Source organism: Zootoca vivipara, chromosome 3 (genome assembly GCF_965207765.1).
Source record: "Zootoca vivipara chromosome 3, rZooViv2.hap1.1, whole genome shotgun sequence".
Classification (NCBI taxonomy): Eukaryota; Metazoa; Chordata; class Lepidosauria; order Squamata; family Lacertidae; genus Zootoca; species Zootoca vivipara.
This window is the reverse complement of record NC_142586.1, coordinates 54,663,535-54,689,635: the sequence shown is the minus strand read 5'-3', so window position 1 is coordinate 54,689,635 and position 26,101 is coordinate 54,663,535. Positions and strand designations below refer to the sequence as shown.

General features: G+C 44.8%; 1 protein-coding gene across 1 annotated transcript in view; it reads right to left on the bottom strand.

The window, feature by feature from the left end:
- The window catches only part of RSPO3 (R-spondin 3), a 59,215-nt gene extending 35,302 nt beyond the window's left edge, over positions 1 to 23,913 (bottom strand). Inside the window, exon 1 of the mRNA XM_035108717.3 lies at positions 22,696 to 23,913. Coding sequence (XP_034964608.1) covers positions 22,696 to 22,792 — 97 coding nt within the window. The 5' untranslated portion in view covers positions 22,793 to 23,913. The remainder of the gene's footprint in view (positions 1 to 22,695) is intronic.
- Between the last annotated feature and the right edge of the window lie 2,188 nt (positions 23,914 to 26,101).

The window sequence follows — 26,101 nt, the reverse complement described above, 5'->3', positions numbered from 1 at the left end:
TTTGTTCTCTTTCTACTTTCACTTTCTTCTGAACTGGAGAGTGATGGCCGAACACACACTCTCTGAATAAACGTAGATTAGCACCTACGATTGTTTGCTGTCTTCTTTACCGAAGCCAGTGGCAGTAGTAAGAATATTGGTGATTTACACCCCAATATTCCAACAAAGAGTAGAGTGCAGTGGTACCTCTGGTTAAGAACGTAATTCGTTCCGGAGGTCCATTCTTAACCTGAAACTGTTCTTAACCTGAAGCACCACTTTAGCTAATGGGGCCTCCTGCTGCCACCACGCTGCTGGAGCACAATTTCTGTTCTGATCCTGAAGCAAAGTTCTTAACCCGAGGTACTATTTCTGGGTTAGCGGAGTCTGTAACCTGAAGCGTTTGTAACCTGAAGCATTTGTAACCCGAGGTACCACTGTAATTCAAATGGAATAAAAACTAAACTGGAGATTTTCCAGGTTTAATTTGTGCTATAAGATTAAATATATCTGATTCCAATACAGGTTCCCAGTCTTGCAAAGATGTGACCATTTTGGATTTCCCAATACAAGTAAATGCGATTTCCGACAATCTGTTTTCTCCAGATCGTGATATGGATCCAGGGGTTGGGTCAGGTTCAGATTGTTCCAGGTTAGGTCAGGCTGATCTGAACCACCAAATCAGGCCCTAAATCAGATGTGGCTTTGGGGCGGGTGTATGCAGTCCGAGTACGAAATGTTAAAGACCAAATAATATATCGGGCAAAATGTGTCTGTTCTTCGGTAACAGATCAAACACCTAAACCTGCACCATGAAAACTGGGATGTTGAATTCGCTGAGAAATGTTCCAAGAGAAAATCCACCAGAGAAGTATGCAAAGCTTACTCAGTCTGTTAAGTTTCTTTACCACAATAGAAATAGCTTTGATTAAGCCACATGAATGACAACTGGTTTGAGCTTAATCCATTTGGTTTAAAATAAATAAATAAAAATTATGGTAATAATAATATAATATAAAAACATAATAATTATTTTCATATTGAATGAAACAGCCCCCCCCCTCCACCAATATTTCTCCGAAATTTATAGGTCAGTTCAGGAAAGAATACAAATAATTCCACAGGGGTCAATGTACCTTGAGGTTTATTTGAATGGAAAATCCACACAACATAACAATACTCCCCACAAAAGGCACTAACAGAAATTTCTAGAAATAATTACCATTGTTACTGGCAAAGGCAACTTACTTTTTGCTCTCGATCCAATCTGACCCTGCTCTACTCAGGCAACAAGAGGTCTATAAAATCTGATACTTCTTATAACTGAAGACTGTAGACTGTATGATTACCTTTCTTTCACGCAAGAAAAAAGAGCCTACAATAATAAAGGGACTAGGGAATAAAATAATGAATTCCCTGCAGTGAGTACTGTGGAAGTTATTAACTTCTATGGGCTAGGCTCAGACAATCTGACCAGTCATGCATTGTGGAGGAACAGAATTTCAACTGCACATTTTGTGCCTGTTCACATTGGGGGGTTTTCCCTACACGTACCTACTATTCAAGTTTGAGATCCATTTGTGCACATGCACCCAGAGGCAGGACTGTGCTCCTGACAGGTGGTGCAACTGGCTGTGATTCCTTTCACTCAACATACGTCATAGAAACCGGCTGTGTTAAAACATCCAGTTTTCAAGGGCGGTCCTATTATTTACTGCCAGCTTCTTCTGGTGGTACCCCTTTAAGAATGTGAACATTCAAGGTGGCATTGTGGGGATCTTTAATTGTTCTGACATACAAAGCAAAATACACCTACCCTTTGTTACCATAACAGATTCCTAGGATTATCTAGCCACAAATGGTTTGGGATTCATAAGAGTTCTTAGGATTGCTCATGGATTTGCAAGCACACATTGAAACGTTTGACTGGGCAACACACAAATCACAACCTACTTTTGAGATTCCAGGTTTATAGGCAGTTTGTTATGTGAAATGCAGAGTTGCTGCTGCTCATGAAAAACATCTAAATTTCCTTTTGGCCTAGGGAACTAGCTGATCAAATACATTATTCAGAACTTGTCTGTGATGCCTTTTCAGTGAGAGGAAAGCACAGCTACAACCCATCAGTCATGCTCTAAGTGTTTAGTCTCGTTCAGATGTAGTGGTTCAGCCACATTTTGAACCTGGCTTATTCTCACAAACTGGAGTTTAATCAAATCATGTTTCTTCAAATTGGGACTTCTGTGTGGGAACTGTGGTATGTTTAAAAATGGAAATGGAAAATTCTGATCTCATCCTCTGCTGTCCAAAATAAGAGGGGACGGGGCGGGAAATGTACCCACCTAAGGTAACAGAGTGACAAACCATGGATTCCTGTTAGGTCTGAACTAGGACTATAATGTTAGGTTATGGAAAGCTCCTGTTTGGGACGGCTCCACTATGCAATCGAACTACAGGCCTTATGCAGATGAAAATTGCATGGAATTTTCCCACAGACTTTATTTAGGCCTAATATATAGTTACAATTAACCCTACCGTAGCATCTTGCCAGATTTTACAGCTGCCACTGATAATTTGCACAATACCAAAAAATGCAGTTCTAGGAAATATTGAGAAGTCACTGAGTACCGTATGTATTAATGTAACCAAAAGCTGAGTTTAGCTATTTGGCTAGTAATGCTGCATATTTGCTCCTCAACTTTCAAGCTGTACAGAGATCATTCAGTTCATACCATCAGCTTTACACAACTACAGTAGCAAGTATCTCATACAGCCTTTTGAGGCAAGTGTTTTTGTCACACAGGATTTTTAAGAAACAGAAACAACAGCAGGAGTATATTTAAAGTCCCCTTTCCCCCCATCCCAGAGAATATAAACTAGGAAAAGCCCATAATTCCATTTTAGAAGTTATAGCGCTGCCTGCACTGTTAAGAAACAAGACTTAATGTAGTCACTCAAATTTATTGCACGCCTACACAAATTCTGACCCACCAAACTGAACACAGCCTACCAGCCATGTATTACAGCCTTTTTGGTGCCTGTTGACATCCCATTTGTTTTTGAAGCCCCAGACAGGCAACCTAAACAAGAAACTTTCAGCAAGCCCCTGGGACCCACCATATATGGCTATGTTTGACTTGGTGGGTCCAAGTACAGGCATGGCTTACCATCTTGACTTTAGCTCAACTGGCTGTGATTTCCTTATCTTTTCCCAGTCTCCTGAATGCCAGTGAATGCTCTGCACTAATAGGACTTACTCTTGGGCAAGGGTGCATAGGATTGCAGTCAGAAAAACAAATTTCTATAACAAGGAAACCCAAATTCTGCAATAGGGAAACCAAGTAAAAAATGTGTGGCAGCTGTAGACTGTGATGCAAGCCACATTAGCAGAAATCCCCTCTAAAAAATTCCCTCCCAGGTGCCTCCTTATCTGTGGAAATTATGCAAACTGAATAATTTTGCATGGTTTTCTGGAGCTTTACATGGATTATTTTGCTTTTGTTAACCATAAAAAAAGACAAGGAGCTGTATGGATTACTGAAACCACACTCCTGACAAGTGGAAATGTTATTCAGCAATACTGTCTTCACCAACCTGGTGCCCTCCAGATGTTCTGAACTACAACTCCCATCAGGCACTAGGTTGGTGTAGGCTACAAAAACTCCTCTGTGGGGCTGCCTTTCAAAATTGCCTGGAAGCTCTATCTGGCTCAACATAAGGCAGTGAGATTGATGGGCATTGACAACTATCAGTGTATTACTTCAGCGTTTTGTCACTTGCACACTAAGTCCCAGTCACAATTCAAAATGCTGGCATTGAACTCTAAAGCCCTAACTGTATTGGGGCCCATAAACCTGAATGATCGCCTCCTCTCATATAAATCTGTCCAGACTTTAAAATTCCCATCACTAGGTGAGGCCTTTCTCCAAATTTCCACCCTTGGTGAGCTAAAGGTGTCCTGAGAAATTACCTCTACAGTGGTGGTACCCCATTATAGAGCCCTCTCTCCATAAAGGCTTGCCTGGCAGCCTGGAACCTATATAAAGACATTTCAGTGCCAGGTGAAAACACTTCTATTCGCACAGATCATTTAATAATTAGGGTGCAATCCAAACCCACAATCTGCCAGGCTCAGAATAGTTCCGACACTTTCTGCTAGCATCACTGCTGAGAGTGCAGGTGGGCAAAAGTATCACTGGCAGGAAATGGTAGCCCATGGAAAGCCCCAAACATAGCATTCTGGGGATGGAAATGGGCTGAGCAAGCCCAGGATCTGCTGGATCCCAACTCAGTGCCACTGCCATCAGTTAACGGCATAAGGCCCAATATGGGTTCAATTGGTACAGATCAGGCTTTTGCCTGCACCACCTTCAACTCCCATCCCAGCCTGCACGAGCACCAATAACTGGTGGCAGTGCACAGCTCTGTCATACCCACTGCTGCCAGGCTAAAGCCAGGCCAGAAACATTTTTGTTTCTGACCTATTTTGATTTCTCCCTTGGCCAGACTTCAGTGCTGTTTTTATCATTCTTGATCTTACCCACCATCCTAGTGGCTTCATAGTGACTGGAATTCTTTTATTTTATTGCAACTGTATTTCATTGCTTTTAAAAGTTGTGAAGTGCCCAGAGGACATTGGTTAACTTGGCAGTACAGTCGTACCTCGGGTTACGACCACCTCGGTTTGCGAACAGTTCGGGTTACGAACTGCGCAAACCCGGAAGTGTTTTCGCCGCGCGCGCGTGATCGCGCGATTTGCGCATGCGCAAAGCGCGAAAATCGCGCTTTGCGCATGCGCAAAATGGCGGCGCCCATCGCGCTCGGTTTGCGAACTATTCGGGTTACGAACTGCGATCCGGAACGGATCGCGTTCGTAACCCAAGGTATTACTGTATATAAATGCCAAAACCTACCTCTCTCTCCCTCTCTCCCTCTCCCCCTCTCTCTCTATATATATACCGTATATAAAACTGGTTGCTGCAGTCTACATTGAAATTGAAATACAGTCTAGAAATCAATTTTAAGCGGCCTTCCTTCAGACTATTTATGCTAAATCCTTCACAGAACTGAGAAAGGCAAATGTGGGACAGACAAGCACATTTTAGAATTCACCAGAATAGAAATTACATATATTTAAACAAATGAAATATTTGCTTTAAATGACAACCAGAAAAGGCATTTGAAATTTTAAAAAAGCCCCTGTGTATGACGCCTCCTATTTTTGTGTATGACGCCTCCTATTTTTGGGGACTAAAATTTAAGAAAATGGGGGAGATGGCCCAAAGCTGTTGAGCAATTTTTTTTGGGGGGGGGGGGGGAATGCCGAAAATCACTCACCCAACTGGCAAATGCTAACAATAGCAAGCAATGCAAGCCAAATTGCTGAAGCGGCAGCCAATCCAAAGCAGCCCTTTATGCATCCACAAATAACCCACGCAATTGACAGACAACATTCACCCACCCAATTGCTAGATCCTGCTTGCGGATGCAAACAATCACCCATCCCCCCTCTGCACTACCCATGTACAAGACGACTCCCCCCCTTTACTTTATTTTGGAGTAAAAAACCCTTGTCTAATATACGGAAAAGTACGGTAATATCACTGTTCTAATTCCAATGGCAAATAAATACATAGCACTAGATGTCACCATTTGTCAGCAATTAATCAGAGAGGGAATCCTAACACAAGAAGGTCTTGACCCCCAAAGATATGAGGTCCCACTATCAACCTACCATAATCCAAAGTAGCACAATGGGACACATGCACAAAACAAAAAATTAGAAATATTTGTACAGCCAATTAACTAAAGCACATGATCTCCTCTGCAGATTACACATAAACTCACAAAACACAAGATGCATGTATGTAGTGTATTATCAAGGAATTAAGCATTGGTAACATGGGTAAATTTCTCTAGGCTAAAGAAGGAAAGCTAGGAAAAAATACCTGAAAAATACAGATGGAGGATACTAGTGAGGCAAAGATTAGTCGCAAGGATAGCAACATGAAGTCATTACATATACAGTACATAGCTGCCAAGTTTTCCCTTTTCTCGCGAGGAAGCCTATTCAGCATAAGGGAAAATCCCTTTAAAAAAGGGATAACTTGGCAGCTATGCATATACAGGGTAGATGATCAGTCAAGAACATGAACCAAGAAGCTACCACTCAAATTAACACACATCCATTTGGTCAAGGTACAATATATACAGAGACTGGGTTGTTAAGGTGCAGTGAATCTGCCCAAAGTTTTCATTCCATTGCCTGAACATTTTAACGGAGTTCTTGTCTATTAATTCTGCATCCTTTATGGAGCAACAACAGCACTCAACTGCGATATTTTTGTGAAAGCAAAGCAGCCAGGCATGATTTAAAATGCAGTCAGGAAAAGCCATACAAACTACAGAAGCCTAGGGGAATACTTTTTAAAACTACGGTATCTAATATTTTCAATTTAGGAGTGGCTAGCATCTTCCCACTATGATTGGGCCTGTACGGTTTGGTAATTTTACAAGTAGCAAGCCAAGCCTGGGATCAAGTTTCAAACTTACTTACTTACTTTAACCTTTTCAAATCTGTAAGTGTAGAGGTCATAAGAGAAATAGACTTCCTGGAGCCAAAGTCACCTTCCATCCAGATCCTTGAGCTTTCATTTGCTTTCCCCACCATCGAAAGGAAGGAAGGGCTGCTAAGAACTGAGTGTGGGGGTAATCCCAGTGGAGGCACTCTCAGATTTATGAATTTGAACTCAGTGTACACATTCTTTACATATAATAAGACTCCCCGTCCCTGTACCCCACTTTGAACAAGGTATACCCTTCAGCTGCTATGTTCCAGTCATGGGTCTCCCCTCATCACACCTCAGTGATACCTTAATTTCCCAGTTAGGATGCCAGATCCTTCCTGTTTGTTTCCCATACTTTGTGTCATAAGAGACCATGGCCATTGCACCTTCCCAATATCCCTGTTGTCATATTCACCTGAAAATTACCAGGCCCCACTTCCACTGTACTGCCTCCTTTTCTTTCTTTTGCCTTCTTCCTAGTACTTGACTCAGTATACAGCTCTGGACTTTTGCCTCAATTCCTCACAGGATTTAGTTTAAAAGTTTCCTTGATCATGTTGACAAGGTTCCTGAAAAGCCCGTCCTTCCCAGTCCTAATGGAGTACATCCCATCTCCCACCAGGTCCAAGAAACAATACTATATTGTAGCCATAGCTGCCAAGTTATCCCTTTTTTAAAGGGATTTTCCCTTATGCTGAATAGGCTTCCTCGCGAGAAAAGGGAAAACTTGGCAGCTATGCTTGTAGCTGGCTGTTCACTTATGGCATCCTGCTATAACTCCCCAACCTTTTGCAGGAAGGAAGGAACTGGGTGGAGGGACTACTTCTGTCCCCAAGACTTTCAAAGATGGCTTACTGGCATAGCTGCCAAGTTTTCCCTTTTCTCGCGAGGAAGCCTATTCAGCATAAGGGAAAATCCCTTTTAAAAAGGGATAACTTGGCAGCTATGCTTACTGGTTTTAGGCATTTGTATTAACCTAGCATAGCTTTATCAATGAAAAACAGGACTAGGACAAGGGACAACAGCAAAGAAATATTTTTGGTATGGCAAATCATGATTTCCTATTTATTTAGGGGAAATAAATGAATTTATAAATTACTTTTTGGTAAGATGAGAGCAAGAATCCCATTGCAAGGCCCACAAAAAGTAATGAAGTTTGGGGCTAAAGCACCAAGGGTGTGGAGTTCCCTGCTGTACAAAATCCACTGCATTTGAAATGAGAGCCCTCTTACGTTGAAAAAACCATGGCTTCTACTATTAGCTATAAATAGAATAAACAGTCTTGCTCTATTATATTACAGCTAAATAACTTGTCCATTTTATAAGAAAAGTAGAGGAAAGTAAATGTGTGCAGGGGAGAGAAAAATCTCACTGCTGAAAAGTGTTCTGCCAAAATAAACCTTGGAGCATTTTATAAATTAATTCTGGTCCGCATGTTTATTTTTCTTTTGGAAATTCTAAAATGAGACTGTTCAAATCATCTTATTGGCAGCAGCATATTTTTAGAGGAGTGAAAAAAAACCCCACAGAGCTCTGTTACTGGAAGGTGCCTGCTATTTTTTTCACTGAAAGTATTCTTTCCTTCTGACCTGGCATATTAGATAAGATTTATACTTCTGACCTGACACTATGTAGTTAAGATTTATTCTTATGTATCAACTTTATGATGCTTGCAAGCTATTTATTTACAGCATAGGGAATATATTTATGGCATAAGAAACAGAAATTGTACTTTAAAAAATAGTTTAAAAGATGTCAGGGAGAGTCCCATGTAACAGTGAGAACAGCACATGCCCCTACAGCTGCTTCCCTCGGGCTCTTGGGGTATTTCCTTTGTTATTTCAGCATCAGCATTAGATAATTTAAAGTCATTTTGATGGAGAGCAACCTTAGACGGTTCCAAAAGCTCCAGCACATCCAAATACCGGTATATGCTGAAGTGCAAGATAAAACAGGCTTTCTTCCTTAAACTCAAGCTGCAATCAGTCGCTAACACTGATCTGATTGACTTGCTTTTGATTCATTGTATTTCTATGCCACTTTCCATTCAAAAGTTTCTCAAAGCAGCTTACAAACAATAAATAACAATAACAGAATGGAACATCATGAATCATAGAAAATAAATAACAAATCATCAGTGAAACAATTGCAATCTATAAAACACCATTAACAAAGCAGCAACTGAAAAATAAGCCAAGCATCGCAATAATCCATAAAACAATATCAATGTTAACAAAATAGCAACTAAAAAAAAGAGCTATACACAGTCAAGTCCGTACACACACACCCTTCACGATCACATGTATCATTATCTTTCATTCTGTTCAGCTCATTAAAACACAGGGGATGGATTGGGAAGTCCTGAGTGACGTGATTTCTGTTCTGCTTTATTTTGTTTTGGGAAATGTATGATGTATATATTCACAATCTGGAAAATGTATCAAATGAAATGAAATAAATGGAATTTAAAGAATAAAACAAAACACACATGATGCCTGTTGTTAAGACAGCTCAGCCAAATGTTGTGTCAGTTGGGGTCCTCGGGGAGTGAGTGGGCCATGGTGGAGACAGTGGGGCTCTCAGGCCTATCGCCAGTGGTAGGGGAAATGTTGACTCAGCATAGTAATCAGGGGGTCCATTCCCACTTGAGAAAGTCCAAGACAAGCATGTCCCTCTGGAGCAGAGAGTCGTGGCTGCACTTAGTGTAGAGTCAGACCAAGAGGTCCAGCAGCGCCTCCACACTCAAGGCACTCTTGCTGGGCACAGTCCAGCCAAAATAAAGCTCAGTGAAGTTACATTAATTTCACTGGGATTATTAAGCACATGTTTACATCCCTCCTATTAGAATCAATGAGAGTTTAAAGAGCTTAACTTTCATTAGATCATAACTCATTGTTTCGAGTGCTGGTTTTGATTACTTTGCCATTTTAAAGAAAAGGTAACTCTACTTGGGGCTGATTTACACATGCATATTGCACCATTTGGTATCTCATCACTCAGATGCTTAACACTTAATAACTCACAGCTGAATGCACAAATTACTGCCTCTGCTGAAAAGCAATGCATCCCCCCCTCCAAAAAAATAATCAGGTTAAGTTCTGTTCATTTTTTGTTTTGTGATGGTGCTGCTACACATGTAAGTCATCACAAAGCTGGAGCCATTGGTTGACAATTATTCACTTATGAACATATCTTTCACTTGACATGCCAAATTATGGTTTACAAGACTTAGATGTGGTTAATTTCAACATCCAAATTGGCAAACCATGGCTTAAAGCAGATCTTCAAACAATGGGTAGAACAATGTAGCACTAAGGATATCATTCTGTCATTACAAGCATTTTTCCTTGCTTCTACGCTCTCTTCTGTGGATCCTTCCAGAGCAGATTTTGGAGAGACGTGGGGTCGCATGCCCCACATTTCTATAAAATATCCAAGGAAACTCACCTTTTCCATGTGCTCTTTGGTTAAATTCCCAGCTTTCCATTCTGTACCACTCTGACTTAGCCTGTAACAAAGTCTAAGGACATGCAACTGAAAAAGCTACAATCTTCCCAATGCCTACCCCTGCCTCCACTTCCCTCTCTTCCTCTAATGTTTCCCTGTGTCAATTTTAGTCTGAAAACACCTCAGGGTAGGGACCTGCTTTGGTATCTGCTACACTGGGCCTGCCACTTACACATAATTTACTTATGCGACTGCAGCCTCCAAATAAATAAATGGAGAGTGTGGAAAACCTACCATGGGCAGAGCTTTTTAATCCCTCCACCTTGCTTACTGGGCTCTGGGAAGGTCGTGCAAGGCCCAGTAAGCAAGGCTGAGGACTAAGCTCGCTCCAGACAGGTAGGGATGGTTGCACAGGAGGGGGGGCATGGTTCTAAGGGTTTCCTAGCTTTACACAATTTGGCTTTGCATGTGGATGCTCGAAACTGAACTCTCGCATAGTGAGGTCACTGTATATATTTTGAAAAGTAGTTTGTCTGTTTATTTGTTCCCTATGGGTTTGGACACCTCTTGATATATCATTGCCAAACTTTACACAAGGGTTCCTGAGATAGGCTCAGTGGTTATTGATGATGTTTGTATGTCAGGTGCCATTTTGAATCAAGACATTGGGTCACTGGGCACCATTTTTAATCAAGATGGTGGACCAAAACATAACTTTAGCATGACTTCACTTGGCTTTTGGCTTGACTGTTCCAAATTCTGCTGATTTAGATGCCTCTGAAGATATTGTTGCCCAGTCTGATGATCCTCACCTGCACCAATTTGTATGCCTCTCAAGATATCATCACTCTACTTGACACAAGAGTTCCCAAGGTAGAGGCAGCAGTCTTCAATGGCTTGAGTGCCAGGTGCCATTTTGAATGAAGATGGTGGACCAAATTAACCCTAAATACACCTTAACTCTCCACACCAAAATGATTCAGGACTCAGTCAAGTGCTCTCCAGGTTAGGTTGGAGCCCTGTGTAGCATGTGTGTACACCCTGGCTTGTTTGTATATACAGACATAACCCCCAAACTCACAAATGACACAATCCATTTAAAAATCATAATTCTGAAAGGAGAGTTCTTTAAATTCCCAAGCAGTGCTTGGCACTCCCTGCTAGTGCTCTATTAAGGATCAAGGCAATCTGGTGGTGATGGTGGTGACGATAATGCAATATACTGCTTCGTGGTTGGTAGAGTTGTGAAGAGAAGAAATAGGACTTTTTAAAGATTCTGACTTAGGAGTTGAATGTTTGTTTGAACAACCCCTCGTTGTCATCCTCTTTTCAGTTCAAGGTTACTTTTGTCAAGGTTTATGGTCTGTTCTATGTGTAATGCCTTGGAGCGAAGAACATAAGGAGTGGCAAGCCCAATAATATTTCAAGATAATCCTGAGGTGCTTCCTTTTCCCAACCTTTGTTGCCTATTTAGATTTTTCATTCCAGGCAAAGTCTCTTAACATGTATTCTTATACAGTAATTTAACCTATGGGCTTTCTGCTCTCAGCAGCAACTTGAATGTCATTACTACAGTAAAATAATAATAATAATAATACTTTTTTGTTTTACTCTCTCTTTTTTTACTACAGTTGTGGATTTCCTTTAAGTAGTGCAATCATATTTCCCTGTCTTCTTATACAATATTAATTATAAAATAATAGTACAGCTCTTTGCTTTTTATCTACTCCACGTTACACTTCTGTGCATGTTTATTAAGAAGTAACCTCTGCCTAGGATTCCAACACACTTACCTGAGAATAAGCCCCATTTAACATAATGGGACTTACATTCAAATATACATGCACAGGATTGCACTCCTGTTGTATCCATCCTACTGAAGCCAATTGTTTGTAAGTAGTTTTAGGCTTGATTTGGTGTTCAGCTAAGTATGTTAGTTTTCGAAGCACTTATTTAGGACTAGGAGGAAAGTTTATGGGTGAGTTATGACAATGTCAAGAAGGTGATGTAGTAAAAGTCATAAAATACTTGCAGATGCTAGTATTTGTAGCTTTGGAGAAGAAGCGCTGGAATAATGTTTACTGTTGCTAAGCGTGTCTGTGGGAGACCTGCAGCAGGGAACATGGGTGGTTTCCCTCTCTTTGACCCACAGAGCTGATAGGAATCAAATATCATGTTCTCAAAGTTACCTTCAGTAAATTCTGTTGTATTGTTGGATGCGCTCATAACATAAATTCTATAAAATACATTAAAGTGCCATGTTTTTTGCAGTTGGATTTGTGCATGCGGATCCAGGGATGCATTGCAGGTGTTTCTACATCAGCTAGTTATTTCTATTTTGTGACTTATATTTGGACTCAGTTCAAAAACACTCCAACATAAAACAGAGCCTGACATTACTGGGTAATACCAGACAGGTAAACATATCCAAATCCTACCTAAACTACACATCCTTACCATAGGCTGAGTACACATTACCATCTTAAAACACAATGAGGTGTTTTCCCCCCATTGTGTTTCAATTTGTATTTGCATTCGTATGCTTTGACATGTTTCCACATCACCCACAGCCTGCCCACACCACTGAGTGGAGATGGAGTGGGGATATCCCAATGCAAACTGCCTGGTGGGTGTCCTCACCCTTCCTTCTACCCACCCTCTCTCCTGCTGGAACAAACTTGTGAAAAGCTAAGCCCAGAGGCGCTTGAAGCTAGGAAACCAGAGCCTCATATTACAGGTTCTTGAGAACAGCTTTAAGTCCACTACAAAACAGTTGGAAAGTATTTAAACTTAAGCAGAAGCAGATATATTGCTGGCACCATCTTCATCTGTGCATGCATGCCCATACTGCCACCACACATGTAGAACCACACCCAGAAGGAAAGGTCAGTGTCTCAAATATACGCACTAGGGCTTCACTGTAAATTGAATAAGGCTACAGTTTTCAAGACAGATCAAAGCTGGTTTGTGGTATATGCATCAAACCTCAGTATTTCACAAAAACTGCAAAATTCATCTGGATCATTGATAATACTATGTGAACAGAGATTGAAAAACCAGCAGTGGGAGCACGATGGAACCAGTATAAACAGTTTTCTGTACCCAGCCATAGGCCCCATCTGCACTTTCCCAAAATTTAGAACTTGTGGACCACCTCGAGCTGCCGCCCACAGAAGACGCCGCCGATGTGGTGGCCGTGGCATGGCTGGACAGACCACCGGAACCCCACACTCACTTGTGAGGCTCCAGGGCGCCTCCTCCTTCTCCGCTGCCTGACAATGACAGCCCGCTGCTGGTGCTCTCTCTGCTGCCCAGCAGCCCGAGGAGCAGGAGGTGGTTGCCACGCCACCACCGGTGCCCTGGGACGTGGTGGTGGTGGTGGTGGGGCAGCGGGCACCGGTGACACAGAGGAGTCCCCTCAGGAGCTGCTCCCGCCACTGCAGCTCCCTCAGATGACAGTGGCTCAGCGTGCAGCAGCTGAGGGGATTGCTGCAGCCGAGGGAGAGGAGGCGGCGGTGGTAGAGGAGGAGCCATAGGGCTTAGTGGCTTGTTGTTCCCCGCCAGCCATCTGGCGGTGTGCAGGGAAAAGGGAAGGCCACCGGCAAAGCCGCACAGCTCCCCCACTCGCTGGGGCGCCCCTGAGAGGCTGGCTCCCTGGCGCAACAAGCCACTAGGCCCTATGGGAAAGACGCCTCTGGTTCCCAGAGTGGTATAACAATCAATCCCTCTTCCCAGGAAACTTTGTGAATTTAAGCTGCCTTCTTCCTCCCCATATTCCCCATCATTCCCGCAAATGTCAGAGAAAGATAACCAGAACCAGTGGTTGGACTGGGGATCCAGTGCTGCTGCTGTTGCCTATTTAGTATGAAGAGTCAGTCTGGGTAAGGCGGCAGCAGCAGGAGCAATATGGAGAGGAAGAAGACATCCAGAAGTGGGGGTGGTCAGCCTGCTGATATACTGCTCCCACTGCCAAAAAAGTATGAAAAGATGCCCAGTTAAGGCAGCAATGGAAGGAGCAGTACAGGGAGGAGGAAAGTGATCAGTAGAAGCACTGGCCAGCCAGGGGCTCCATGGTAGCACTATTCTGGACACTATTCTGTCCCCCCATGCTCTTTGATATTTCTCTGAAACTGGGGGCTGTGGTGCAGTGCCACCTCTAGCACTCATTTTTATCTTATTCAGGTGAAGTAATTGAAGTTGTGAACCAGTGTCTGAGATTGGTGGTGAATTGGATAAAGGCCAATAAACTGAAGATTATCAGAATAGGGAAGTGGAATTCAGTCTGAACTGGGCATGATTGCATATCTCTTAAGAAACAAGCACAGTTTGGTGCTACTGTTAGTTACAGCTGTTGGTGCTGCTGTTAGTTAGTTACAGGCTTGTTCTGGGAAGCCCAAGAGCATGAGGCACTGTTCATCAGCTGAGCCTGGGGAGTCAGTTGTGACCCTTCCTCATCAGAGACAACCTTGTCACTTTTATGACATTTCACTTATATTACTGCAATGTGTTTTATATTTGGCTGACTTAATAAATCATTCTCGAGCTTAGGTTGGTGCACAACGCTGCAGCTGGATTGCCGACCGGGGCCAGGCATTCAGAAAATATATTGCCAGTCTTGATCCAAATGCCCAGGCTTCTGGCTCAGTTCAAAGTGCTGATTATGGCCTTTAAAGCATGATATGGATTAGGACAACTGTACCTTAAGGAGCACTCGAAGCGAACTTACTTCAGAAGAAAATCCACAATGGTCCTTGCAAAGGCCAAAATTTGCCCTTCATGGAACTCTGGGCAGCAGACATGGGGACACCTAGCTTCCAAACCAGGCACTAGCCAGGCTCACATCTGCTAGCAATGTAAGCATACCATGTGACACCATTCTTTGTATCTAGGTCAGCATACATGTGTGTGTACGCACACACACACTCATGTATTATATAGCCAGTTCCCAATAATCTGTTCTTTCTTATATTGCTAGCACACACAAGCATCTGTTATAGCTACTTCCCAATGTTCCCTTCTTTGTCACAAGCAAGCAGATTTCCCCAAACTGGTCCTCTCCAGATGTTTCTGGATTGCAACTCCCACCATCTCGGACCATCAGTGATGCTGGCTGGGGTTGAGGAGAGCCCTGCTTCATCAGGAGTACACCAAATTGAGGGAGGCTGCACTATAGTGTGATAGAAAAGTCAGACAAGTGGCTTGCAGGAGGAGGAGACAGGGAGTAAAACAATCTCTGATCAGAGATGCCTCACTTAATTTCTCCCATATATGAAGCTAGTTCTTGGTCTAGCACGAGAGCCATGTGGGTGGAGGAACACACCTTTCCTATCTCTCCATACTGCGTACATCTGGTGAAAGAAGACTATGCCCTGACATACTGCCTAGTGTCCTGAGTGTGTGTACTGTACTTTTTTTCTCACAGGCAATTCTCATGTGCATCAGGAAAGGAGATGGTAATTATTTAACAAGTTAGTTAGTTACAGTATATGAAGAGTTTTTTTTTAAAAAAAACCTCCCCCCTTTTTTACTCTTTCCAAAGTAGCAAACAAATGCAAATGCCATAAAAGTAAACCTAAACAAAATAATAATAACAGAGGACTAAGATACCAAATAGCCAGTTAACGGGGATTAAAATAAACAGGAGTTAGTTACAATTACAATAACTTCACCTGGTGCCTAGAAACAGAAGTGGCTGTGGCAGCAGATGAACAAAATAGGTACAGAAGGAAGGCTGTAGCAGAAGAGAGGTGAGAAGTGAAGAGGTAAGAATTGAAGAAGCGAAGCAGAAGGGATGAGCAGAAACCCATAGGATGAAAGGCAGATGGGACTTCTTCCCTTCCTCTCCAAAATAGCCCTCTGCCCCATCCTTCAAATTGTAAGGGCAAATACCGGTAGCTATAAAGAGAGAGGAGGGGAAAGAAATGGCTGCTTACCCATTCCTGGGGTGGGTGACTGCTAAACAGTCAAAACAAAAAATTAAAAAATTCCTTCCAGTAGCACCTTAGAGACCAACAAAGTTTGTCATAGGTATGAGCTTTCGTGTGCATGCACATTCCCCTGGCCAGCTGCTTAAGTGGGCAGACTTTCCCATCAGCCAGTGTTTGAATTTGGACCAATCCAGCCAGGCTGGGTGGGCATGGTTTGAGAGCAGACCAGAATGGAGCAGGCTTCACTCTAGTCTGCCCCCAGCCAATAAAAGCCCGTTGCGCCTGACTCCAGGACTTTTTAAAGCCCAGAACATTGTTTTGTCCAGTTTCTTCACCTTCCTTAGTTTAGGCCTTGCTCCATGGGAAGGGGTCACTGTGAGTTGGTCCACAACTTCAAACAACTTCTCTCCCAATATATATATATATGCACTCCTATTTCTACTTGGTAATTGTTTTGCAGATTTTGCTTGTTTGTTTGTCCGCAGAATCTACTTTGAGCATACATGTAACATGTTAAGAAAATGGATCAGGAGAAGTTGACTGGTGCTTTAACTGCATCAAACTAGGTATTAACTTTAGAGAGGTGATTTCTCCATATACAGACTCTCCTTCAGAGTCCTTCATAATGTAAACCTATACAGCTGATATTTTTCAATGGTTTTTCACTGTTATATATAACTGAAATGGATGTTTGACTTCAGTGGAGAAGGAGATGTAGGTAAAAGGGAGTGAGTGGCTCTATTGACAATGCAGTGAGGCTACTAATTTATTTAGACTGAGCCCCAAAGTATTTTGACAGGTCCAAAGAGTGAAAATTAGAAAATATTCGTTCTCTTTCTCTGAAAGGACAATTTTCAAAAGCTCAATTTATATTTACAAGCAAGTTTGACAGCACAGGAAATCTGTGTATTGTAAAAGAGGGAGTATGAATATGTTCCCTTTTTCCTTGTGATTAATTAAATGAGCATTATTGTTGTTATTCATTAATTTTCTATGCCACTCTTCATCCAAGGATCATAGGGTGGTTTACAATATAAAAAAAAAATAACGTAGAAAAGAGCAAAAACAATAACTTCAAAAGACCATAGATCTTTTAAAAGACCATCGATTGTCCAATTTAAAAGACCTGGGAGAAGAGGCACCTAAACATATGTAATGAAGGTGCCAGGTTAGCCTGCCTGGGGAAAGCATTCTAAAAGTGGGGAGCCATCACAGAACAGGCCCATTCTCATGTTGCGCACCCTCTAGACCAGGGGTAGGCAACCTAAGGCCCGTGGGCCAGATGCGGCCCAATCACCTTCTCATAGAATCATAGAGTTGGAAGAGACCACAAGGATCATCCAGTCCAACCCCCTGCCAAGCAGGAAACACCATCAAAGCATTCTTGACATATGCCTGTCAAGCCTTTGCTTAAAGACCTCCAAAGAAGGAGACTCCACCACACTCCTTGGTAGCAAATTCCACTGCCCGACAGCTCTTACTGTCAGGAAGTTCTTCCTAATGTTTAGGTGGAATCTTCTTTCTTGTAGTTTGAATCCATTGCTCCATGTCCGCTTCTCTGGAGGAGCAGAAAACAACCTTTCTCCCTCCTCTATATGACATCCTTTTATATATTTGAACATGGCTATCATATCACCCCTTAACCTTCTCTTCTCCAGGCTAAACATACCCAGCTCCCTAAGCCGTTCCTCATAAGGCATCGTTTCCAGGCCTTTGACCATTTTGGTTGCCCTCTTCTGGACACGTTCCAGCTTGTCAGTATCCTTCTTGAACTGTGGTGCCCAGAACTGGACACAGTACTCCAAGTGAGGTCTGACCAGAGCGGAATACAGTGGTACTATTACTTCCCTTGATCTAGACGCTATACTCCTATTGATGCAGCCCAGAATTGCATTGGCTTTTTTAGCTGCTGCATCACACTGTTGACTCATGTCAAGTTTGTGGTCTACCAAGACTCCTAGATCCTTTTCACATGTACTGCTCTCAAGCCAGGTGTCTCCCATCCTGTATTTGTGCCTTTCATTTTTTATTTTTTGCCCAAGTGTAGTACTTTACATTTCTCCTTGTTAAAATTCATCTTGTTTGCTTTGGCCCAGTTGTCTAATCTGTTAATGTCATTTTGAAGTGTGATCCTGTCCTCTGGGGTATTAGCCACCCCTCCCAATTTGGTGTCACCTGCAAACTTGCTCAGGATGCCCTCAAGCAAGTTTGCCCTCCATCTGGCCCACGGATGGTCTGGGAATCAGCATGTTTTTACATGAGTAGAATGTGTGCTTTTATTTAAAATGCATATCTGGGTTATTTGTGGGGCCTGCCTGGTGTTTTTACATAAGTAGAATGTGTGCTTTCATTTAAAACGCATCTCTGGGTTATTTATGGGGCATAGGAATTCGTTCATTCCCCCCCCCCAAAAAAAATAGTCCAGCCCACCACATGGTCTGAGGGACAGTGGCCCATGGCTGAAAAAGGTTGCTGACCCCTGCTCTAGACCTTTCATGGAGGAGGCACACAAAGAAGGGCCTCAGATCATGATCACAGGGTCCAGCTTGGTTCATATGGGAAAATGTGGTAAAGAATATTTGTTTTATTGTATTGATAGCCTGTTATATTCACCATTATCTGTCTTATAAAACGTTTAAAAAACTTAATGCTGAAATACCATTTTTGGTTTATACATAGTATGTGTACACACTATGCATTTAGAGCGCATTTAAAGCACAAACCCCAAAGAATCCTGGGAGCTGTAGTTTGTAGCTCTGTGAGCTGTAAACAAAAGTTCTCAGAATTCTTTAGCAGGTGTGGAAAAATGTGTTTTAGATGTATGGTGTACACAGCCAAAGAATGCTAAACCCCTATGAATACAGCACACAATTATGTTTAGGTTCTTTTTGAACTGGCTGCCCACTAAAGAAGAAGGTTCTCTTTTTTTAACCACATAGCACCATTTTATTGCATTGTGGTTGAAGTAGTTTCCCCGTTCTTCTGTTGGTTGTGGTTTAACTGTCCTAGCTTTCTCAGTCATAAGTCGAAGTCTTATAGTCTAAAACTTAAAAGAGTTTTAAAAGCAGTTTATGGTTTAGCCTGAGGTTCTGGGGTTCAAAGGAGAAAAATGTCAAAAATCTCCATTGTCTGGATCCCAGACATAAGTAACATTTCACAGGTGAGGTGGACTGGATGGGAGAGGTGAACAGAAAGCAGCAGGACACCCCCACCCCACCCCAATTCCCTTCTAATTTATGGGACTTTTCCCCCTCCCATATTCCCTTTTGTTCTTTGCCTGCTTCCCAAGTTCCTGGACTGAAGTTGGGATTTTTTTTTGGGGGGGGGGGGAACCAGTCCCCTTCATGTCTTACCCTCTACTTAAGTCCCATTTGGAGACAACGTGCCTCTCCTCCACCAACAAATAACCCCACAACATTCTGTCTCTCATGCTGCAGATGCTCTGTAAGAAGCGCTGGACACCCCCCCCCCCAGGACTTGCATGTGCTGGGATTGATGGGTTTAATTATTGACAACGAGGCCGGGGAGTTTGGAAAATACCAGCAGCATGATGAGTAATGAGCACCATATTATTACAGCCCCAAGGCTCCTTTTTATATGGCTCCCACCATTCATTTAGATGCATAAAGAAGGCAGATGTAGCAATCCCCTTCCCAGCCATCTTCTAAAATTGAACCCGTTGGTTCTCCTTGAATATTTCTCTCTCTCTGGTCTGAAGTCAAGTAAGGGGTGTATCTGCCTTTGAAGTAAATCTTCTGCCTGATTTGCACTGCCTGGTTAGTTTGTAAGAGCGATAAGAAGCTATTATCTACCGTGCTGTTTAAACATCTGTTCTTCTGATCTCGTCATCGTCATCTGATCCCCGCGCTCATTTTTTGGTTGTGTGCGCGCGTGCTGTGGGGAGGTTGTTTCATTGTCTCCAAATCCAAGTTTAAGGACCGATATAGTTGCCTTTGAAGTCAGCGGCAAAGCTTCGGTAGGGGACGAGGGCAGGTGGGTGGGCGGGGGGGGGGTGTCAAACCAACACACAGGCGCTCGCAGCTTGGCCGGCCACACCACACACCTGCATCCCTGAATTTTCCGTAGCTTTGGGACAAGTTCCCTATGAAGAGAACCCGCACCTGCAAAGAACTCTCCCTCTCTCCCTCCCTCCCTCCCTCCCTCCCTCTCCCTCTTACTGCAGCGGACACCAGGGGTCGCGCCTTTCACAACTCTGGAAATTCAGGGCAAGGGGGAAGGAGGGCGAGATCCTTGGGCTTTGGAGAAAGCAAACCACCTAGGGCTGAGCAGATGACGCCCAAACAACATGTCACCATCACCATCTAACAAATTTATCCTCAATTCTTTCGAACTGAAGGAGACAACATACCCTCATATGCCAAGAAGAAGAAGAAGAAGAAGAAGAAGAAGAAGAAGAAGAAGAAGAAGAAGAAGAAGAAGAAGAAGAAGAAGAAGAAGAAGAAGAAGAAGAAGAAGAAGAAGAAGAAGAAGAAGAAGAAGAAGAAACCTCAGGGCGTTGCTTTCCTTTTCCATGAGTACGTAATACATAGCTGTCAAGTTTTCCCTTTTCTCGCGAGGAAGCCTATTCAGCATAAGGGAATTTCCCTTAAAAAAGGGAGAACTTGACAGCTATGACGTAATATCAGATACTTTCGCGCGCTCTCGGCTGCCTGATATAAATGAATGAACATTTCACATCACTGGCACACTGTACACTTAATCGCTCTGCACTCAATGAGGGGCAGCTATGTGAGGCAGGAACCCTATCCTATCCAGTTGAACTTAATGGGGCTGATCTGCGTGCCGAAGACTCCGATTTAAACACCGCGTCAGAGAAGCGAAAGTCCAGTACTCCGCGATAGATCTGTGGTGCCCCACGGAGACACGCCTACAGATCATCGCTCCATGATGTGCAAGCCTAAAGTTTGTGCGAAACAGCTCGCCCCACAGCCCCACCTCATATATGGGAGAGGAGCATAGCCGTCAAGTTTTCCCTTTTCTCTCGAGGAAGCCTATTCAGCATAAGGGAATTTCCCTTAAAAAAGGGGACAACTTGACAGCTATGGAGAGGAGCGCAGACTGTGTAGAAAACAAAATGCTGAAACATTTTCTTTGGATCAGTTCTTGGTCAGATGCTTATTGCCTGAGAAAGAGAGAAAGTAGGTTCCCCCTTCTACAGAACCAGAGCATCGGTCTATCTAACTTAGCACTGTCTGAACGAGGAACCTTCAGAACCTCCTTTTCTGAATGGTGTGCTGTGGCGTCCAGTACCCTTTCCCCAACTCGACTTGCCAAGTCTGAAACCACGTCCAGATCTCGCAACAGCTCACAGGGCTCAAGGGGCTCTGGGGAGCTCTGGAGGAAACGAGCCGCTCCTTGGCCCCGGGGCAACAAGAGGGCGGCTCGTCGTCAGCCTTTCATTCTGGCGAAGCGGACACGAGCGTGCCCGGAGAGATCCCTCGCGAAAGCGATATTTCCAGGGCACTTTCGGTGAATCAGACCTTGTTTTCGAGAAGCCGATGTACAAAGGAAGCTTTCAAGCGATACTTGTGCCAAGGTGGGGAAAGGGAAGGCTGGGCAAAACCTAGGAAATAACCTTGTGTACTTTTGGAGGGGGGGCGGCGGAATGAAAACAGGCTGCTGTGTGTGTTGGCCTCTTCCTATCAGGGCAGAGCTGTCAAGCAAGAGGGAAATACACAGACAGCCCCTTTCACCAAGTAGTACAAAGCGCCAAAGGAAGCTCAGGAACATCTCGCCCAGCTCTCTAGGAAGCTCCTTTGGGGAGATATGGGAGGGGAGGAGGATCCCTATCGAGGTCGATGGAGGAAAGAGATGCCTAGTAGACTTTGCACGAAATGAAGAGGAGGGACCAAATTTGCACCCGCTCATCTGGGTTTATCTCATTCAACCCCTCTACCCACTTGAGGCTCATTGACGGGCAAGGCCTACCTAGGTGTTGTCTAACCTGGAAAGAATGGCCCCACTCACCACAAACTTCACCAGTGTCTCCTGCGTTAACTAACCAGGCCAATCTACTGGAACCCAAGGTTCAAACAGTGTCGCTTTGGCCTTCCTTCGGTGGGAGACACGCACACAACCCACAGCCCTACCCGTGCACCCACTTCCAACGACCCGTATGTCTCCGAACTCCTCCGAGGACGATGCCCGTGTGAATTAAACAGGGGCACGATTCAGGGGCACCCAAAGGAACCTGCGCGACCCTTTGCTGCATTACTGAGGGAGGGGCACCGAGATGCCTCCTCGATCCTGAACCACGTGTGTGTGGAATGCATCGTACAATACATAAGGAAAATAGCTTTAGTTTAATCTTTATGATAGTGTGAATCAGTGATGTGTTTCTAAGTTGATTGGGGAAAAGTTTCCCAACAAGGGCGTGATCCTCCTCTGCTCCTCTATACAAGCTTTGTTTTTCAAAAAAAACACACAAAAAAACTGCGCAGTGCGATCCTATCCACGTTCCTTGGAGACGAGTCTTCTTGAGTTCCGCAGCCCTGTGCGCGGCGCTTCCTCGAGAAGAGACAAGCGGCACTTGCTTCTCAGCGCTGCGCGGCTAAGGAACAGCAAGCGAGCCAGTGTTGCCCGAGACCTGCTGCTGCCGTACCAAAATACCATTTTTCCCCTTCAGCGGACTCCCCCTGGGACATCCCCGACACCACGAGAGAAGCGAGAGATCCTCAACAGGTGAGCGAACCCCTGTCCCCCAGCCCCTTCCCAGCCCTGTTTCAGCAAAGACCCAGGAAAAAGGGCGCACTTACTTCCCTGCCGCCGGACTCTGGAAGGGTTCTGCTGGCTGCCGACGTATTCCATCAAGTTCAAAGTGATAAAGACCCAAGAAACCAGTCGCAATTGCATAGTAACCCTGTAAGAAGTTCCCGTCTCTCGTCCTTTTCGGAGGGGAAGGAAGACGAGGCGACGGAGTGGGGAGGGAGGGAGGCAGATACCTGCCTCGGAGACAAGGGCTCCCGAGCGCCTTCTTGTTTACAAACAAGCGAGCCAACAAATGTCACTGGCGGCGGCGGCGGCGGCGCGCGGGCTCTTAATTATTGCACTTTCAAGTCGCCCCGACGATGGCCTCCGGGCAGCCTCCTCGGAAGGACGGCGAAAGAGAGCGGCGGGAACCCGGGAGCGAGGCGCCTGGTCGATGTCAGGGCAGGTACCATGTTGCGAGGGGGTGGGGTGGGAAAAAAGAGAGGGCGATATGAGGGCTGGGCAAAGGTTGGTCGTGGCGCGGGGCGCTCCCACCCGGCTCCGACTACAGGTCGGCGTTCCCCGTCAGTAACTCCATGGGCAGGTGTGCCTTCCTCTTGGGCGCTGCTCCCCTTCGCTGAGGATCCCCATAGAGAAAGGCAAGAGGAGGCGCGGGGAAGGAGCCCGGGCTGCTGCTGGTGGTGATGGTGGTTGTGGGGCCGGCGAGCCGGTGGCAGCGCTCCTCCCTCTCCGTCCGCTTCAGGGCTGAGCTCGCGCTCCTCGGACCTGTCTGGGAGCTGTCGCCTCAGACGCCTCGAAGCCCAGCAGCATCTTTCTGAGGGAAGGCGCGGGTAGTAGGAGCGCCGCCTCAGCTGCACTAGGCGTGAGGCGCCTCAGCCGCGAGGAGCGTTAGAGGAGCGGCTCCGTTCCCAGCGGGCGAGAACTTCGGAAGGCAGCGGCGCGGGGGGCGAACGACGGCAGCAGCAGCCCCCTCAGACCGTCCCTCGCAGCTGGGCGACAGCCGGAGTTGGAGCAAAGCTTCTCTCCTCCGCTGCCTTCGCGGACTCCGCCTGGGAGAGCGAGCGAGAGAGCGCTTCCCACTTACTCCTCCCTCTCCGGGAGTCTAGGGGTATTTTTGAAGCCCGCGTCGAAGTGTGGAAAGCAAAACTCCAATCGGACGCGCAGCCGCCTGGGCGAGGAACTTCCAATCGCTAGCGGGCGGCTCTGGCTCGAGCTGCCGAGGGAGGGACACGGCGCGACAGGAGCGGGGAAACGCGCGCGTGCGCGTGGGAGTGCGAGAGCGCGCCTAGAAGTCTCGCTTCTTGCTGATGCCGGGGCGTCGCTCGCAGTCGCCTTCGCTTCCCACGCAATTCGAGGAGCCACACGCTTTTCTCTGTCAGTATCGGGGTTTTTTTTTGGGGGGGGGTTAGTCTGCATGATGCCTGAGCGTGTCCTCATGAAACATTTCTTGGGGCCAACTAACAAGCACAAAGCAGCGAGTGCAGCTAGATTTCAGATAAGTCTGTCATTTCGATTATTAGACATAAGAAGCTGCGTTGTACTGAGGGCGCTCCCTCCCAGGCTGTCACTTCTTTGAGGGAGCGGGGATTTAATCACATGGGCAGATTCATGTTGCACAGTTATAATTGTTGGGGAGGGCTTGCGCAACAAACCGTACCCCCCTCCCCAAGATTGGACTTTCTCCAATAAGCGGGGAAAACTGAGATGGGGAAAGTGTGGGATAATACCTGCTTTGAAGCACTGTCGTCTAGCCTCCCCATTAACAAATCAGAGTGAGTGCTCATTAAATATCTTTATTATCTTTATTTATATCCCACCTTTTTCCCCAGACAAAGGACTCAATGTGGCTTACAGATAAGACAAAAACACAGATAAAACAGAAAAGACTAAAAATATAGAAGAGACAGTCATTAAAAAGTAATTAAACACTAATAGAATCTGTTTATAATAATAGACAATAATAAGATCTATTAAAAATTGATATAACGGTAAAAACATCACAGTAGACCTTTCCTTTAAAAGACTTTTGGAATAAAAAGGTATCCATCTGCTGGCAGAAGGAGAAAAAAGAAGAGGCTAGTCTAACTTCTTATCAGGGTGGGGGAAGTTCCAAAGTCTGGGAGCACCGAAAAGGTTCTCTCTCAGAGAAGGCCTCCCATGAAGATCTCAGAGCCCAGACAGGTTCAAATGAGAGAATACAGTCTTTCATCTTGAACCTAAGCCATATAGGGCTTAATAGGTCATAGAATCATAGAGTTGGAAGAGACCACAAGGGCCATCCAGTCCAACCCCCTGCCAAGCAGGAAACACCATCAAAGCATAGAAAAGTCATAGCCAGCACTTTGAATTGTGCCTGGAAACAGATCGGTAGCCAGTGGAGCTGTTGGAACAAAGGCGTCATATGTTCCCCATAACTAGCCCTGGTCAACTGTCTGGCTGCGGCTCAGAAGTTGAAGCTTCTGAGCACTTTTCAAAGGCAGTCCCACATAGAGCACATTAAAGGTAAAGGTAAAGGGACCCCTGACCATTAGGTCCAGTCGTGACCGACTCTGGGGTTGCGCGCTCATCTCGCATTATTGGCCGAGGGAGCCGGCGTACAGCTTCCAGGTCAAATCATACATTTCCAGAAATGGGTGCAGCTGGTGCAGTAGCTTTGAGAAGAGGCAGTTTGAATATTGTTTAATGTAATTGTTGTTTTTATATATGCTTCCTAAACCTTGAGTCCCTGACCCAAGGTACTCATTTACACCCTGAGACCTCTGAATATAGGGTGGTATATAAATTCAATCAATCAATCAATCAATCAATCAATAACTGTGCAAATGCACTCCTGGCCACTGCAGAGACCTGGGCACCCAGGCTCAGGACTAAGTCCAGGAGCACACCCAGGAGCCAACACCATCTAATGTCTTGGCAAACAAGTCAGGATGAACACTCATTAAACAGGTCATCTGGAAGTGCCCTGCATCAGACTACTGGTCCTCTAGTTCGGCGTTATCTGCATACTGACTGGCAGCAACACTTCAGGGTTTCAGGTAGGGAGTTGACCCCAGCCTTACCACATGCAGATCATGTGTTCATCTACTAATCCGTCACCAAATATATTGGTACAGGGCCAGGTGGAACTTATGTTTGCAATATGTCACAGAAGGATTTGGGTATCTTTTTCCAACAGAGGATAACTTTTCATAACCTTCTGGGGGGCCACATGTGACTGGTGAATGGGGCCAGAAGAAAAAAGTGGGCGGTGCAGTGGCTGTGAGGCTAAATTCCAGCTGCGCAAGAGAGAGAGATTTCTACACCTGCACTCATTCCTCTCCATCCTAGCATGTGAGAGGCATTATCACAGGTCAAGGACACATTGCAAGCCAGGCTGCTTAGGTTTGGTTGTACCTAGTGCAAAAGGATTTCAGGTTGCACCGGAACAAAGTATGAGAAAGAGGCAACGGCCAC